The sequence below is a fragment of the Aphis gossypii genome, chromosome 2, assembly GCF_020184175.1.
Source record: "Aphis gossypii isolate Hap1 chromosome 2, ASM2018417v2, whole genome shotgun sequence".
Taxonomy (NCBI): Eukaryota; Metazoa; Arthropoda; class Insecta; order Hemiptera; family Aphididae; genus Aphis; species Aphis gossypii.
Genome location: NC_065531.1, coordinates 46,181,012 through 46,200,918, shown reverse-complemented (window position 1 = coordinate 46,200,918; position 19,907 = coordinate 46,181,012). Strand labels below are relative to the sequence as shown.

The following is a 19,907-nucleotide window of genomic DNA, read 5'->3' as shown; positions in this document are numbered from 1 at the left end:
TTTACAAATTTAAAATTTTTTAAACATGAATTCATGATCAATATATTTATTATAGTGAGAAATGATTGTGTATTGTGTTATCAAAATTATAACATGATAAGATACAAATGACCTACTAATAATGGCGGATTTGTGGCTTCAAACGTTTATATGGTTAGTATAGGGAACCTAGCAATCTAGTTTATTATCTATATCTGTGTTCGTTACCGTTTGAATAGAGATTTCCCATAGACAATACAAAATATGTCAAATACATAGATAATATTCATTATATATTATTATCTATGGTCAAGTACATACCTACATAAAGATAAAGATAATTTTTTTTATTTTTATTGATCTTTATTCTTTATAAATACATCGACATCTAGGTCATTAGTGTAGAAATTGTAGATTATGTTATAAGGTTATTTACATTATATACATATTTTTTAAATTAAATTATACAATTCAAGTAAAATAAACATATAATTTTAAAATATTAACATAGACCTGGGTCTACGCCACACATGGGTAGTATTCCAAATACACTATACAGTATTCGGAATACTTTTTAACGTCTAACCGCACTTAAAAAATAATTTCACTACTGCTTTCGTAATTGAAGCTCTTGCACTTTTATTAAACTATAAATAAAACGAGATTATTATAATATTCATTTGTAAGCACTGAATTGAAAAAAAAAATTTTTGTCATTGAAATCTAAATCTACTAAAAAAAGTATTTGAATAATATTTGGAATACTTTTGTGAATTACCTATTCCAAATACTTGGAAATACTATTATTATAAAGTATTCAAATGACAAATATACATTCTGATTCTGAATACTTTTTTTTAAGTTTTCGGAATAAGTATGTATTCAAAATATTTTTAAAAAGTATTTTATCCAAGTCTGGTCCATGCATATTAACATAATATTATGGTAGTTGGTAGTTACTATTGAGTTAAGACTTAAGAGCCATACTATGCGAAACGTCCCGGTACACCGCAGGACATGACGTTACCAATTTAATGATTATTGTTTATGACTTCGATCCGGTCGTCCCATTAGACCTTTTAAAAGTCCCGATTAGGTATAAATAAAATATATACCAAAAATGAAAAAAATTGTTTTTTAAAACCTATAATATTTGGAAAAGACAATCACTTATTTAAAGAAAATGGTACTGATATCACGGTTAGGAATAGTTGTTTTAAAGAAATATTGTTGGTAGGTACCTTAATAACTTCCTTGACAAACAGAAAATTGATGAAAATAGGAATACAAAAGACATGCACGACAAATGGTTACAATGGTTTTATTCTTTCAAAAAAAATGATAAATTGGAAAAAAACGTAATTTAATCTTGATGTTCTAGTACTTATATATATATTTTTTTTTAATATTAGCTACTAGCTAAAACTATGATAGCTCAACAGTTACAAAATTTTCTAGTACAACATTAAATATTACATTATGATATTAGTTTACTACTTATATAGTTAATATATACTATTCCTGGTCATAACGACCAGGTTGATAGGATATTTTCACTGATAATGGCCCAGTCCCAGACTCCAGTGGACTAAAAAACGTGTCTTTGTTGATGACATTGTCAATTATTTTTTAAGCCAAAAATTTCTGGAGATCAGTCATCCCACATACCTAATTAGATACCTACCTACATGACTGATCGCCAAAAATGTTTGGCTTAAAAAATAATTGACGATGTCATTGTCATGTACCTATCATGGTAGAATAAATATGTTGATGGAAGATTTATTCAAATTTAACAGTGGATATAAACCAAAATTGAATCATCTACCAGATAATACAGTTCAAGTATACCGTCTATCCCCACGACCTCACACCTAATATCCCAATCAAATCACCCAATGTTATAAGTCCTCTTATCGATAATATCAATAAAACCAACAGCAACAGATATCTACAGCCATTTTGTTGTATCTATCAACTATAATATAGTAGTATAGACAGTATAGTACATTGTACTTATTACAAAATATTTTATCGATATTTTCAATGAGTAGGTAATACCACAGAATAAAACAATACTAAATCATTAGGAACAAAACCTTCTATTAAATTTCCAAGATTTGTGACACAGTGATATTTTGTTACCGACATGCATGTATAAAAAAAATTAAAATAATTGAATATTTTAAATGTTTATAAATATAAAGTCAAAATATTTGAAATTTTAATTTTTAACATAACATATTATAGGAAATGCTAATATGAAAATTTGGTGAACATTCAAGTATCTTAAAGTAACATATTATCTATTCTATCTATTTACATTCTACATGGTTATTCTATTTTAATTAATTTATCCCAAAAAACCAAATCAAATTTTTTGAATAGTGGTCTTGAAAATTCCCGTATTACCTTATTTGTTTTCTGAATTATTTTGAAAAGTACTAATAATTTGTTATTAGGAAGGTACCTTAGTACCTATATATCAGGGGTCTGGGGTGGCCAGCGAGAAGAGACTCGCGAGCCACCAAATGTATTAATAAATATGGAAGAGCCAAAATGAAAAAAATAAAATAAAAAAAAGGTCATATTATTATATTATAATACGTAAATTCATATTAAAAAAAATTGTTTGTAAAAATGTTACGATAAGATTCTAGCCACATAAGTCTATGTGGCGAGGCCGCATGCTGCTCGCGAGACGTGGTTTAGCCACCTGTGCTATATATTTAAATTCTTTTTGGTTTTTGGCTTCCACTATTTACAATATCTTCATTTTGAATATAGTTTTTGAAAATATTCATTGATTAAATATAGGTAGGTACCTACATATTGTATGATCATTTTTTAAATTATCATAACTGAGTATTCATAGATAAAATATATATATTATAACTATATACTTTGTGGTTTGTTTCTGGTTTTTACTTCAATCATTAATAATCAACATACTTTATTATTGCAACTAAATAAAATAATATTTGTTTAAATTAGTACCTATATTGCTTAAAAATTAAATGAATTTTAAAAGTAAAAATTAATAAAATTAAAGTTTTAAAATACATGAAAGTTTGAAATATAATCACATATTATGTTACAATGTAGCGATGCGATATTTTTAGCATAAAATCTATTTTAGGATTTGTTTCTATTAATTACCCAACTTATAGTTGAAAAATATTTATCTGATGAATATAAAGACAATGTTAACAAAATTAATATTTTATTATAATTTATTTAAATTTTTAAGATAAATATACTATCAGTAAGCAAAATAAAACAAAACTGAACCAGTGCAAATATTTATAAGGATCTAATAAAAGTAAGTCATCTCAAAATCAAGTTGTATAAAGTTTTATTTAACTTCTGAAAACAAATTAACATAGAAGAATTAACAGGGTATTTTTGGTCTTAAATTATTTATATTATGTATAAAAGAATTTTTGGTGGTCACACAATAGAAAAAAAAAAAGTTACATACATTTTTGATAGGGAGGGTTTGGTTTTTATAATCCGCTAAATATAATATTAATAATTTTACTTTTTATTCATAGTCTTTGTACGAATAAATTAACAGTCTTATAATAAAAGATTAGTGATATTATAATGATAGGAAAAAAAATTGTGATTGACATCATTTTTTTTTCTATATTGTATTTGTTTACAACTGCAGATAACACGTGCAATAATATTACTAAAGATGGAAATGGATAACAAATTGAAATAAATAATTGTGGAAAAAATATATAATTAATGAGCGTTAATTATTCCTGCATAATAAGCAATAGTTTTGTTTATAATAGAAATAAAACAAGGACAATATTTCTATTTTTTCAAAAAAATGGTTGAACAGTAAAAATTACTATTATTTTTTTTTTTATAATAATTAAAAACTAGTAGCTATGATAATAATGTAATTCAAATTGAGTGAATTGTTAACAAGTTTTTTCAATTAATAATATTTAATTAATTTAAACTATAAAGAAAAAAAATGAAGACAAATGTTTAAATTTGCAGGACCTAAATATAAAATTCATTTTATCGTAGATATATTAATATAATGGTTTTATTTAAATATTATAATATATACAAAATAGTATTAATAAAGAAATATTTATAAATATTAATGTATGTATATAGTATATATATAATAAAGATATACCTATGCTAAATTAATTATGTGTATTTATTTTTGGTTTTTAGATTTGACAAAATGAATGGCAAAATATTTAGCATAATACATAGGCTATTGTGACGCATCACATTTTACTGCACATTGCAATTGATACGTAATAGAATGATAATGTGATATATGTCAAAAATATCTCCGATTTATATTAAGGTAAAAAAATTAAATGGGAAAATTTAAATAATTATTAGATAATAATAATTAATATAAAATATTCATTAATTAAATGATATTTTGTCATTATGAAAAGAGTGTACAGTAAAATGAAGAGATCGTATAGCAAAAGATATTATGCCGTAGGTATTGATAAAACAAGCGATGCACAAGTATAGTCCAATAGATACCTGACCATTCTTATTTTAAACTGAGGTTTAAGATTTGAAATAACCATAAAAAATGAAACAAAATAACAACAAAAACAGCAAATTAAAATCGTAGAAATATAAGACAATAATTTACAAAAAAAAAAAAAAAAATTATATTATATATATTATTTATATTGACATAATTGTCCCCAGGAACTTTTTTTAAGGTGCCAAATATTTTAATGTAAAATGTATCGTTGAAATGAATATGATATATTATTATAATAATTTTAGTAGTTATTGAATTGAATAAACTGTAGACTGTATAAAGAAGAGAACAGCTCATAGATCCTGGTATAGCTAGGTAATCTGAAATCTTAAAATACAAAGAAATGTTTTTAATTTAAATTAAATTACAATATATTTTTAAGAAGATGAAACAGATGTTAAATGATTCACCTAAATGTATGGCAATCATGAATGAGTGGTATTTGTTAATGGTTGTTCCGATGATGTTGGTTTCTGAGTAGTTGATGGGGATGGCGATTTATCTTCTGTTACAGGTGTCACTGGTGTAGTTGATGACGTAGCTATGTTAGATGGCGAGCACTGGTTGGATGGCGGTGTGTCTTTGCGTGGTGGCATTCTTTCATTAATTGCATCAAGACCTTTTGCCTCGGCAAATGAAGTAATCTTATGATTAGGAGAGAAACCTTGAAGTGCTAAAATATTAATAAAATATTAATATATTTAAATTGAGGTAAGTAAATAAAAGGTTTGAAATAAACATAATAAAAATGTGTATTCATTACATTATATGTATATATTTAAAAAAAAAACGGTTTACCATTTTTCAACGATGTTTTGCCCCCAGATAGCGCTCCGAGAGGGAGAGCACCAGTTGGAGTTAAACCCTTCAACTGCAATACACTTTCACTTTCTTCCCTGTAAATTGTTATTATATGTAGTATCATTGGTTTTATATAAAAATTGGATAATTATTATTTATTAATTATTATACACATAGGTTTACCTCAAAACGGAGAAGACTCTTGCCATTTTTCCAATTGCTCTTATTTTATTTCTTATGACTTCTTTTCTCAAATTGGCTGCATTAACTGTTGAAAAAATTATGTTTGTATTAATATAAATAAAACAAATTAAAAAAAAAAACTTTTAACAAAACAATAACACAAAATGTAAATTATAAAAACAAATATTGAACGAAAATATTTATTAGTAAAAAACAAGGCAATAAATAAGGTATTGAAAATGGTCCAAAATAATGTCTTGAGAAAATATTTTTTTAAGATGTTGCTAGTTATCTAATAAATACCTCCTTGAAAGTTATAAAATATTAAAATTATTTTTCATAAAATGTATTATCTTAAAATATAAAGGAAAATATGCGTAAACTGAAAACAATTATAATAATGGATTTAATAAAATGTGTCAATTTGGTAAATAAAAAAAATTAATAATTATTAAATATTTTATTTATATATTTTTGAAACATTTTTTTTGTTCCGAATATCAAGTAAAAAAAATAAAATGATAATTAATGTATCAAATAATAATAATAATAATCAGTTCGAATTTATTTATATGGTTGGTATAATAGTATAAAACGTCCTGACTCGATAGTGAACAAATTGAATTTATATTTATTTCGATAAAATGAGATTTTTTTTAAATACCTACATCAAAAAAGTTTGTCTATTGTATTTTATCTATTGTACTGAAATCCATTAAAATATATAATTAATTATTAGGACTTTTTTTCGTTCATAGTTATAACTTTGCATAGGTTAGGTACATAGATCACAACATAATCACATCACAATATAAATTTTTCATATATACATAATATTATTTAGGTCCGATGACAATAAATTAGGTATACGAGTACGATGTTCATGCACATGAAGGATATCGAACGGTTGTTTATTCAGCAATAAGTCAGATCAGGATATAAATTGTAGATTTTATTTTTAACGACATATTTATTAATAAATTATATATTAATAATATAATTTAAAGAAAGAAATGTCGTTTTTTATAGGCTATGGGTGTTGAAAAAAATATATACACACAACATTTGTTGAAAATCCACAAAATTAATATAACGATACAAAAACATCTCACAAGGTAAAATGTGTGTGTAAGTGTGTATGTTAATTGTTTAGTATATAATTTATCCTTATTATATATTCGATAAACTTCCTACGTTTACATGCTGTATAAAAATATCTGTAGTTATATTGTTTATTCATATAATATTATGTAAAAGCTTTAACATACAGCAATAATAAAATAAAGCAATGTATACCTAGCCACCTAGGTAGTTGTTTAAAAAGACGATAAACACAGCGACGAGCACAAGACATGCTGATATAAATACTAACTACAATTTGAGTGAAAATAAAAAAAGCGAGATATCTTCGTATACTTACCAAATGTAAAGACGTGATGAAAAACAGAAAACAAGTGAAACATACGCAATGTCGTCATAATAATATTTTTGGTGCGCCGTCAAACAAGTCCGTATGTCCGCATCAAATAAAATTGTACATCAAAACGAAAACAGAAAAAAAAATTCAAATTATAATAATTGTAAATCAAATTAATAACGAGTGTGTGTGTGGTGGGGATGGTGGGGGGTTTAAGGGATGATACAGAGAAGGGATTTGTGAAAATACATCACAATATATATTTTAATATTAAGAACAACGTAACTCTACCCTTGTAAGTACTTAATGAATAAATATATATATAATCATATTGTAATAGGTACTATTATGCTACCCAAATATTTATTGTACAGCAATATACATAGTTTACTGACAAAAAATTAAATAAGTATTAAAATAATTAAAGATAGAATTTTCATGACTTTTTTATTAATTTTTTATAAATTCTATACAGGGATAACAAATAGCTACGTATGTATTTTTATTGCTCATAGAGTCTAATATAGGTATAGTAGATACCTACACAATTTTTCTTTATATTTACGTTTTGAATGTTAATTTAATACATTTAAACTATTTTTTATAAGTATATTAATTAATCAAAAATGTTTACTCCATTTGTTTTGATAACATCAGATATATACTTTATAATTGTTAAAATAAGAACACTTGAACATATTTTAATAGGTACATTATTTTTTTTTAATTTACTCATTAGGTATATTTATTAGGATATACCTCCATTTACCTTTTATAAACAAATTTTAACACACATTTTTATTACTTTGAAATAATATTTTTTTTTACTTTTAGTATTTATTTTATTTATTTAAATATTTTAGGTATAATTTTTCATTTTTTGATTGTAATTTAATGCCATCAAAATCCTTTCTTTAATTATAATTATATGCAAAAACAATAAAAAATGCGTCTATACAGATAACGTGTAATAAATAAAATCTGTATTTTATAAATAGGCTTGCTTACAATGGTTAAAATTTGTGGAACAACCTACAACTAGAAACTATTCACGGATGTTATTTTTGAAACACTTATTTTGGTTTTTGGATTGAAATATATAATATATAGTAAATAGTTATACATATTATCTTATTAATATTTAATATTCTTATTTTAGTCAATTATTCAAAAAGATTTGATAAAAAAGATTTTAGTATTTTCGAGAGAAATTGGGTATAGTTTAAGAAAGTTGAATTTATGTTTATAATGATGTTATACTCAATAAATTAATTTTCTACAAGAACCCCTGTTATTTATATATTATATTTTATAGGATTATACACGTTTTAATTAATGTATAATATAATATGTGTGGCTATGTGGTAATGTTTTTCTTTATAACGTAATAGGTTAAGCATAACGATATCGTCAGTGTATAGCGATATATTGTAGTCAACGTCTGTGTTAGTCGCAACTCTAATAAATTACGATAAAATGTGTCAGTGTTACAGAAATTATTTAACTACCACCTATCTCGAATATAAATGATATAAAAAACAAAACTATATGATTTTTAATTTCAACGTTAATAATTGACAATGATCGATAAACAAATATATTATATAATGTACAATTAATATGATATACCTACACACAAGAATCGTTTTCCAATATGAAGTCACGTGATATTATTTCTATTCTACTATAATATAATTTGTAGGTAGCTATAATCATATGCGTATAAATGAAAACGTTTATATGATTTTATTATTTTTTTTGCTTGGTGTGATTGATCATTGATGTCAGTAAATTGTTAAATCAAATGAATAATTAGTTTAAAATTCATTTTTGTTTAATTAAAAATACTTTACCTGCAACCTACAATGAAACGATAACGAAATTATATAAATATATTACATATGGGATGTATATAATATAATATATATATATATATATTTTAAACTAAAAACAAGAGCAAATTTTGTTTCAGGCCTAAAATAATAATTTTTCGGTTCGTTATTACTGCAAGTTATATATTTAAAAATTGTATATACTAATATCATACTGGTGTAATGCCAAACGGGTGAAGTGTTTAAGTGTATATAGGTAATATAATGTAAAACTAATTGTGTTCAACTGAAGAAGTCGTTTTATTACATTTTATTTACACTAGAAGTGCCGCTACCTTTTGTATTCAAAGGTATTTAGGGTACCGAAAAGTATAGTATAAAGTATAAACATACACGTAATAACGGCGGTGGAATTTAATAGTTTAAAATGCGTTATTGTATCATTAAATGTTTATGTATTATATACTTCGATTTAAACGGCACCAGGTTGAGTCGATGCGGAGTTAGTTCTACGACTATAATATAATATTATTACTTTAATTTTCAACAAATTTCTAAACAAATATAAATACTTTTTTACTTGGTTTTAATTACTAAATAAAATAAAATTATATGGGGAACTTAAATTGAATGTGGTGGTGGTGGGGAGGGGGAGTATATGATACAGTAACAAATTTATTTATTTTTAAATAAAACGATCGGCAATAAAATATGATGTATAATGTTTATGTATATAATATTGTAGGTAGGAGGGTAGATACTAGGTGTTATATCACATGCACAGTCCCCTCCAAGCTTGACTGATTTTATTTTGTCATTTTTTTTTAAGGACGTTAATCGATTCAAAGGAATTTCCACAGAGGATCAAAGATTTCCTACATTTTTAAAGTTGAAAAGATGTAATGTCTATTTGGTCCTAAAGGATTGAATGTGGGAGAGTATATATTATAGGTATAACAGGTTCTGAAAACGAAAGATGAATACTAACATAATATGTTATAATATTTTAATGTCATTAACATTTAGCTGAATGAGGAATTCCTATAATTGTCTGCTGAACTCTCTCATATTATTATTAATTATTAAATTAATTAGTATACCATAACATTCAAGCGAATTAAAAACACTCGGAAATATTAAAAAAAAAAAAATTTGAAAAAAATTAATGTCAACATAATATATATAATATTAAGTGTTAAATACGAAAATAATTATAAGTAATCAAAAAAAAAAAAAATTAATAATAACAATAATAAAATAAAATAAAACAACAACAACAACAACGAAAATAAATTCTAAGGGCTGCTAAAATGAAAAGTGGAAATAAAAACAGCAAAATTGTAAGTTATGTTGATATGTTTGAAAATTAAAATAAAACAGAAAAAAACAATTTCGGGAAGAAAACTTACCGGGCATTTTCGGAACTATCGGTTTAACAACAATGGCTGTCGATCGGTCGGTCACAGAGAGCGAAAGATTTTAAAAATATAAACAGAAAAACAAAAGAAAACAAAATATATAGAAGATTGAAAGAGTGCGTCCAAGAATAAGTAAAGTAAGTAGGTACAATAGCCTATATTTATAAGTAAATCTATTTTCAATTAAAATAATTTAAAAGTAAATATTTTAAGACAAGAGAATAAGGATGAAGAAAAATAGAAGGTTAAAATGTTATTTTTATTGTAATTTTTTTCAATGTTTTTTTCTTATAATTTCCGTAAGTTAAACATTATAATACAATTATGCTATATATATATATACATATAAATATACATATATATTATATGCATAGATAGATAAAAAATATATACTACATATATATATATATATATATATATGTATATATATATGTATATATATATATAATTAGGTATTCAATTATATGAGATTAGATTGATCAAGTTTGAAATTAAAAATTGAAAATCGATCAATTTTTGATTAAAAAACAAACTACAAAAAGGAATTATTGAAAGTATTCAGAACTTTAGATTTTAGTTTATACACGTTTTTATTACGAAACAACATTAATTCTGTTTTATTCTTTTATATTATAAAAAATAAATTTGCATTTCAATGATATACTTTATTCAAAATAATTGAATTTAAGTTTTTTAATACAAAATATACTAAATTTATTTAACTTTAGTGTCATATTATAAATTATTTTGAAAATAATGCCTTTACATAGAAACAAAATATAAACCTTTATATTTTGTTTTAATATATTGCAAATATAAAATAATAACGAAATTAAATATAATATAGTTTATGGGTTATTTTAAAAATATAATCTATTATCTAGTGACAATAGTTATAACTCTTAATAAATGTATACAATTTTAGTTAAATTAAATTATAATTGAAATAGGATTTAATACGGGGGTTGCGTGTAATTATTAAAATAAAATGTCAGACGTCGAGTTCAGAATATACTCGTATTCGTCTATTATTGTTTCGTTTAGTTTAATTGAAACTAACTGTTCAGCTATTTGTTATTTTAATCGCTGCCAATTAAATATTGATGGTTTTGAAATGAATCAATGTATGAAAGGTCAATAAAATCGAAATTATTGTATTGTTAATTTTTTTATAGTGAAATTCATCACGTTTTCATTTTTAAATTATTTGTGTGAGACAATTGGTCATAAATTTTTTATTTTCTTATTGTCGCAGGGAAAATATATAGAGCAAAAATAAAATAAATAATAAACATTCAAGTGAGTTAGAAGGTTTGTCTTATAAAAATTCATAAATGGTAGCAACTCAAAAAGTCAACAAATAAAGGGAAGTAAAAATAAAAATAAAAATAAAAAATATTGAGGTAGGATTTTTGAATATCTACGTAGGGAGCAGTCCATTTTTCTAGCGACATTATTTAGTATGTGTTTTGTTCTCTACTTAAACTAAACCAATATTAATAATGTAATATAGACATTTCTTACCATCAGCTGTAATCCCAGAGAAGCATAAATTAAGATAAATAAAAAAAAGCAAAGTATAAAAATAAATGAATAAAAAATTATTATTCAATACAATAATATTAAATTAATAATATAGGATGATAATAAATTTAAAGCTAAAATTTGGCTAAATATATTAATATAGTATTTAATATAGAAATTTAAATAAAAGTATAATATACTGTCCTACTGTGAAAAATGCTTTCTCGATCAGTGTTGCTAATCTTAGAAGCTCGAGCATCGATCGAGAAGGCAATAAAATATTATTACATCTGTACTCGAAAAAAAAAATAACGTAATTTGAAACAGTTGTTTTGTGCATACATATAATTATGTGTTAAGTGATTGTACATACCATCTTCAAGTGTATCTTCGCCTTCGGTCATTAATTCATCGTCCGAACAAATATTCAATAGATTCACTAACATCTCGGTAACTATAAAAAATATGTTTAAAATATGTTGATGTGAATAATAATATCAAAATAGTTAAAATACCTTTTTCACCGACAAACGGCAAAGACCAAGTAAACACATCCATGAAGTTTGGCAACCAGTAAGGGTGTGGTGAACAGTTAAATTGTCTGATGTTCATAACATTATTTTCATATTTTAAAACGGCAGCCTATATATTAAGCGCCATGATTAACGATCGTTTTTATTAAGTAATACTTGATATCATTAAAATTATAACATTAACTTCTTACTTTGTTATTGTATACATCTAAGTAGTTGGGAGCGGAGAATATTGTGATTAAAGATGGAAAACCGGTAGTTTGACTTTTTCTATACATTCGGTATCTAAATCAAATTAACACAAATGTGAAATGACTGTAAGAAAATTTAATTTATAAACCATAAAAAAAAGTTTGTAACAAACCCTGCGTCTTGAGCTTCATGTGCTCTTATGATGGATAGTAAATTGTTGCTCTGAAGAAAATCACAGCATGCTGCATAACTGAAAAAACATATTTACAAATCAGATTAATTAAATAAAACAAAATCTTATAATCTTAATTATAAATTTACTCCTCTTCAATCATAACATTTTTAGTCATCATAATTTCTTTTTTTATAACCCTCATCATTTATTGAAGTTCTTAAATAGTACTATAGAAGTCTTAAAGACTAAAGTATCTACCTTGTAATTCATCAGATTTGGTTTATTCAATAAACTTTATTGTTGTATTTATTATAGTTTTTATCTAAATGCATGATTAATGCACATTTATTTAAATTTTGAAATATTAAATATTAAATATTAAATAATAAATAATATGTATATTTTTTATTGTTTTTTCATTTGTTCTTTTAATATTTTATGATCTTGATTAGTCAAGTATAAGAATAATTTTATTTGAGGGCTTCATTAATTATCAATTGTACACAAAATAATAATTAATTTTTACATGTACATTGTACCTATATGAAATTAAAATAATTACATGTATACAATATACATACATAGTTAATTGAAGAAATCATGGACAAATTTATGGTTGTAGAATAATGTGAGTGATTATCTTATATGTTACTTATTAGTACTATATATTATGATAATTGATGCATTTTTAGTAATAAATTTTAGTTGATAAAATTATAATTTTTAGTTAATTAAAAATTTTTACTACTTCTATTTCTTTGGTTTTAAAAAAATAAAATGTAAATTAATAGCCAATACCTATTACGGTATTATACAACAATATAAAATCTGAATTTTGATAATAATTCTTTTAACTAATTTTAAGTTATAATGAAATAAATTTTTTTTTAAGTATATTTTTGTATTTTTTTTAATAACAACATCTATTTATAATGAAATATTCTAAAGCAGAATATTTTTTTAAGTACTTTGATGTATAACAACTGTATGTTTGATGAGTTGTTTATGATTATAATAGCTATTATAATTTAAAAGTATTTAAAGTTCAGATAAGCGGTGTGGAGAGGCTAAGGGTACCCCGAAAAATATTTGTTTATTACACCACTCATCTATAACTTAATATAACTTATAAATTACTCAACCAAATTTGTAAGTACTCAGGTCAGGTTAGTCAAAGTATTCAGAAAAAAATTCTATTTTGGAATATGCTATTAAAAATAAGCATTGCCATTGAAAAAGTAAAAACCTAAAAATGTATAATGATGAAAATAGTAATACATAATTTTTTTAAGAAAAATATTGGTTTTTAATAATTTAAAATTAAGCAAAACCAAAAATTGACTGATGAATCAATCTGCATAAAAAAAATAGCAAGATTTTTTTTTTAAAAAATAATTTAGTTTTAATTTATAAGTGCAAAACAAAGATTTATGATTTACAGGATTTAAATATTTAATAAATATACTACATATGGCCTATGCCCTTTAGTAATTTCAAATAACTTTTAGCTTGCCACTCAGAAATTAAAAACAAGGACAGCGAGAAAGTATCTTAATATACGACCTTAGTACAAGGTAAATAGTAATTTTGGTAGTTTATAATTGCCAATGTTTTGAATTTCGTAACATAATATTATTTTCTATATTTTGGTATAAAAATTATTTGTCTTGTTAATATAAAATCTAATTATGAAAAATTATTACTTGAAATGATTTTAAGTAATAAAATCTGAAGTATATTTTTACCAACGAAACTTGTTCGTACCATTTTTATGGTACTCATCGTTTGCACAGAAGCTTTAGAGAGTATGTATATATACCTGTAAAAATATGAACAGCCTCTAACGCTATTGTGACTGAAATGTTCAGCGTTCTTTTCGCTGCCAAAATCTTCTAGAGGATCTGACCAGAGAAGATCACACATTGGACCAAAAGCTGGCGGCTCTTTGAATCGGTCCAACTTAATAAACAAAGAAAATGTCGTATAATAAAATACAAACAACAGCAAAACGTGAATAAATATAATCTATGTTAAAATACATGAGTATCGGCAGCGGCTTACCCTTCTGATATCGTCCAGATTGTGTATTTCTGGCGAGAGACCACCGTGAACACAAAGGAATTGTTGATTCATGAGCGCAGCAAGAGGTAAACAATCAAATGCCTCCATACAGGCATCATAAACTCGCTCAGAATATTTTATTTTACCTGAAAAAGTTAATGTGATTAAAATATAATAAAACAATTCGAGCTAGAATAAGACTACAAGTCAAGATTTCATTTCGGTATCACAATCAGCTATATATAATAATATACGAGTAGAATGAGTAGATATAGTTAAAACTTTTATTTGTGTCAGTGGAGGGTATATAGACTGAATTTTTTGGTAAATTATATTGTATTTATCTGCTTTTTATGCATGATATACAGTAAACAGTGTATACTATACACTAAGTATATAATATGATAAATTATGTACAATAAATTGTAAAGGTATAGAATCGTATAGTTTTAACTGACGGAAAGTCATATATTTATCGTCTAAAGTTTATTTATCTGTTTGTCTATCCGAATATCACTAATTTAATTTTTTTATTCCAATAAAGCTTTATAATCATATTATATCTGCAGTGAAATAAATGAAATATTTGTATTTACAAAAGACCAAAGAGTGGAAATCGCTGGGGAATGTAGTCGTCAATAATATCTATATACGTGAGTAATACAACCAAAGTCATTACAATGTATATATGCCCCTAAGTTGTAGTTTTATATATACTGCACAGGTTATTTAATATTAACTAAAAAAATAATACATATTGAACTTAGAGATTTTTTTTTTAATATTGTCGTTAAAAAAATAATAATATACGATAAAAAATATTATAAACATTTATTTTTATACAATTTAACAGAGGTATCTTAAATATATTTGTATTTGATTTACAATGTCTATATATAATATATATGTTTTTAAAACGGTTAAAACTATCAACAGATGTTACTTTAAGTACATGCGTTCGGTATTTTTTTTAACGCAAGGAAATGGAGTTTGTTGAAGTAAGGTTTTTATTGAACCATCAAAACAGTATTGAAGACATTTTGTGCATTATATTATAATTAAATTGAAATTAAAAAAATAATCATTTTACTGAAGAATTATGTTCATATTTCTTTTTATTTCTAATTTTTTTTTTTTAGACTCATACAAGGTTATTATAATTTATAAAATACCTATTAAGAAATGATGAAATAATTACAATTTAAATTGTTACTGTGATATGCAAGTAGTATTTTCACAAAATGAAAATTATTATGAAGTCATATTGAACAGAATTGATTGTTTAGGTATTCAAAAATAATTATATAACTAATAAGTGACAAAACAATCATATAAAATAGGTTTCTATAATTTCAAGAATCTAATATAATAATATAAACGAATAATAATTATTTTGAAAATAACTATACATTCATACGTTAATTACATACAGTCACACACTCACACATATTGTCGCGATTCCTAAATAAATCAGTATTTCAATGGAGTCGTACAATATTATACTATGTATAATGTACATAGGTACATCGTTTATAAAATTAATTTTAAATACAAATGCTTGCATTAATTTGATTTACTTACATTCTTGTTTAAATGTGAAGTATTCGGTTAGATGTCTACATTCGTGGTTTCCTCTTAATAGAAATAATGTAGTGGGATGGCACAACTTCAAAGCCCACAAGTAAAGCACACACTACAAACAAAATAATCATTTATAAACAATAGGTATATAACTACATAGAAAATAACAATTGCAGGTGCAAGTAAATTGCAGTGGTTATTATATTATATGTAGATACTATAAATGTACATTAATTATATGAGTAGTTAGAGTAGAGTAGGTATATACCTCCCTACAATAATACAATGTAAATCTAAATTCTTAGTAGGTATTGTACATAATACATAATATATATAGTCAGAATGACTAATAATAGCATTATTATTGTTGTTGTTGTTTTAGAGATAAAGTTGTACTTGCAGGTTTATTTTTTGGTACAACAATATTATAAGATATAAAATATCTTGAATTTGAAATTATTTATTATAATTAAGGATATTTTTTTTTTGTACCTATTACATGTACCTATATCATTAAGAATATTTGTAAACTAAAATAACCCTGGGGCTTCATACTAGTTTTACTCGGTGAGGCACTGTAATCTTTATAATATAGTTGAGTAATCTTATCGATTTGAATGTTTAAATAAAAAAAAATAATATAAAAATTAATTTCGAAATCGAATGAGGTAAAATGCAATTTTTTTCCGTGATATAGTAAAGACAAGGTTTTATAATATACTTACACTATTTTTCAGCAAAGTATGAATTTTTACATTTCTGAGATATTTAAAACATATTTCTTTTCCCTCACCTTTTTATACTTTTAATGCAATATAATAATATTATACTAATGCAAAAATACCGAACTTAATATAATTAAATGTACAAAACATAAATAAACAACAGTATACTGTATTATATTACAACTATACCTAATATTATTATTCACGTTGTGAACTGTACAGACTGCCGTGTACCTATCAATATAAGAATATTATATGGTTGAACTCTAATACCTAGGAAATAAGGTGAAAGTATTGGTATTATAATAAATTAAAATACATATTTGTATCGATCTTATGACGATAAATGAATACAGGTAAAACATTGATAATCAATACATTTAATCTTATTTCTAATCTATACTTCATTTTCACTTTTGGATATTTCGAGTAACAACAATAGATAGGTATCTAATTATACTTAGATGTTTAGCCATTTTATATCGCAGTTTGAAAACCACACGGGAAAAAAATTAGTTTGAAAAAAAAATAATTATAAAACTTTCAAACTTGCAAAATTAATTTTAATTTAAGCGGAGGCTGCATTCCATCGTTTTATAATTTTTGGACCAAATAACCTATTTTTTTATTTCAAAGTATAATAGTTTTTACACACACAGGTAAAATAAGCAGGAGATCTCGAGTTGTCTTGCTTCTACTCTCTAAAGTTTAAGTCCCGACTTAAAAAAAATTTAGGTTGGATGTATACGTTTATTCTCTTTCTTTCTTTGTTTACGTTTATATATTATATAATTTAACGCCAGAAATCGAAAATATTTTGTACCAATTTTACCTATATTACAATTTTTAAATATCGTTTTAAAATTCTGATAATAATAAATTATGGTAAAAGCCGCAAGCATTGGGTTACAATAGAAATAAAAACAATTAAAATATGTAACCTACGAGTTATAGAAATAAAATGTGTAATATTAATAAATTACCTCTATACTGAAATACCCTCTGTCCACGTAGTCACCCAGAAATAGGTATTTAGTTGTCGCAGGAGGACCACCGACTTCAAATAACTTCATTAGATCGTAAAACTGACCGTGAATATCGCCACAAACTAAAGTTTAAAATCAAACAATCAAAATAAAATTGTGTTAATATTAATGTTATAGTACTACTGTACAACTTAAATATAAAAGTATTAACGTATCTATAAAAACTTTTTACAAACATGATTGAAAGACAATCTTAAAAAAGTAAGTTCTTTGCTAAATAATTTTCTTGATTTACATTCATTTTTTAAGAATATAATAAGCCTCATTGAACAGGTCCATGTGTAAGCCCGTGAATTCAAAATTTAAAATACAAATTTCTGTTGAATATTAGTTGTGTAAAAACTATTTTAAGTACTTATACAATAAATAAAAAAAAAATATAAATTGATTAGTTAAAACAATTAGATAATTATAATAATCTAACATAACTAAAATATCAATATAAATAAGTACATATTATTTTTTTTTAATTATATACAAGATTGTGCAGTTAAAAAAGTAATATACTATAGTCTATAAAACCATAAAATTAAAACCAAATAAAAGAATAGTATTATTTAATAACCCTATTAACTTGTTATACCTATATATTTTGTTTTTATAGTAGTCAAGTCGTAATTTTTTCCTAAGAATTTTAAAAGAATTATCAATTATTATATTTAATATATAATGGTAATAAATTGTAAATTTTTGGAATAAAATATAATTTTGTGTGCATGGTTGATAATTTTATACTAGATTATTTGTCTAAAATTACGTCTTTGTTTAGTTAGATTAATTTTGATATTATAAAGTACAGAAGTTTTATAGTATCCTGTGTGATATTTTGAGTAATTTTTAGAATAATTTTTAATTTTGTATTTTTTTAATAGGTTTATAGTTGTTTTATACATACTTTCCTATAAAGAAATACAGTTATTTATAATAATTGTTTTCTGTTTACAATAACCCTGTAGTAAGTATACTCATATTTTTGACATGAATATATAATTTTATTATTAAAAACTTTGAACTTTTAAAGGATTTAAAATGTAACAATATGAAATAATAAAATAAAAACTAACGTTTTATTTGTATTTAATAATATTAATGATTAACTATGAAAATACAATGTATGTACTATCTAAAAATATACACATATATTTATAATAGTTTCATAACATTCTACAGTTATAAAATCTTATTATAGTCATCCATTGTAGACAACTATCACTTTGTAGATTGTTCAATATTAGTCGAAATGTACATATAATATTATAGGTATTATTATATTAATGTTATTGTATAAGCTATTTAAAAAAAAAAAAAATGACAAATGTACTGAGATAGAACTTAAACGATTTTTAATTCAAACAATGAATTAAATTAGTAATTAAATAAAAAAAAAAATGTATTTAATGAAGTATTTTCATTAACTTAAGTTTACATTATCAAGAAGAAAATAATAAATGTAGGAATAAGGTACTTCATAGTTTAAACGTCTTTAATTTATAAATAAATTATTTATTTATTCGTTCGTAAGCAGTCGTGCAGCCTTAAATTGACATAAAAAAAGTAATTACACACAACTAATTCAAATAGTCAATATAACTGAATAACTGATTTTAACTGGATGGCATTATATATATATGAAAAGCACATACATTTTATTATTCTATAAACTAAAAATTAAATTATAAACCCAATTTAGTTGATGTTTCAAATACTTTATAATTTAAATAATCATAGTCGATTAAAAATGTACTGCAACTTTACCTATACTATAATTGCAACTCTGGATTTAAAAAATAAAATCAATGGAACAGTCAATTTAAAATCCTATAGTGAATCGATATTTGTTCAAAAAGTAAATATTTCAAACAATTATAATTAATTAAAAATAAATAAATGTTTTTCG

The 19,907-nt window shown here is 23.8% G+C and overlaps 2 protein-coding genes across 8 annotated transcripts in view; both read right to left on the bottom strand.

The window, feature by feature from the left end:
- LOC114119064 (retinal dehydrogenase 2-like) overlaps positions 1–7,559 on the bottom strand; it is a 41,140-nt gene extending 33,581 nt beyond the window's left edge. Inside the window, exon 1 of the mRNA XM_050200031.1 lies at positions 6,927–7,559. Coding sequence (XP_050055988.1) covers positions 6,927–6,984 — 58 coding nt within the window. The 5' untranslated portion in view covers positions 6,985–7,559. The remainder of the gene's footprint in view (positions 1–6,926) is intronic.
- LOC114119050 (serine/threonine-protein phosphatase 2B catalytic subunit 3-like) overlaps positions 3,318–19,907 on the bottom strand; it is a 59,102-nt gene continuing 42,512 nt past the window's right edge. For 3 of the 7 annotated variants that reach the window (XM_050200023.1, XM_050200027.1, XM_050200021.1), the window contains 13 exons: positions 17,948–18,072; positions 16,240–16,351; positions 14,659–14,804; positions 14,417–14,556; positions 12,595–12,672; positions 12,422–12,515; positions 12,213–12,339; positions 12,071–12,151; positions 10,165–10,200; positions 5,507–5,582; positions 5,321–5,418; positions 4,933–5,195; positions 3,318–4,849 (listed from right to left, as the gene is read on the bottom strand). In XM_050200023.1, coding sequence (XP_050055980.1) covers positions 4,948–5,195; positions 5,321–5,418; positions 5,507–5,582; positions 10,165–10,200; positions 12,071–12,151; positions 12,213–12,339; positions 12,422–12,515; positions 12,595–12,672; positions 14,417–14,556; positions 14,659–14,804; positions 16,240–16,351; positions 17,948–18,072 — 1,361 coding nt within the window. In that variant the 3' untranslated portion in view covers positions 3,318–4,849; positions 4,933–4,947. Of the gene's footprint in view, positions 4,850–4,932; positions 5,196–5,320; positions 5,419–5,506; positions 5,592–10,164; positions 10,201–12,070; positions 12,152–12,212; positions 12,340–12,421; positions 12,516–12,594; positions 12,673–14,416; positions 14,557–14,658; positions 14,805–16,239; positions 16,352–17,947; positions 18,073–19,907 lie in introns of all 7 variants that reach the window. The other 4 variants (XM_050200025.1, XM_050200022.1, XM_050200026.1 and 1 more) reach the window with 2 other exon arrangements.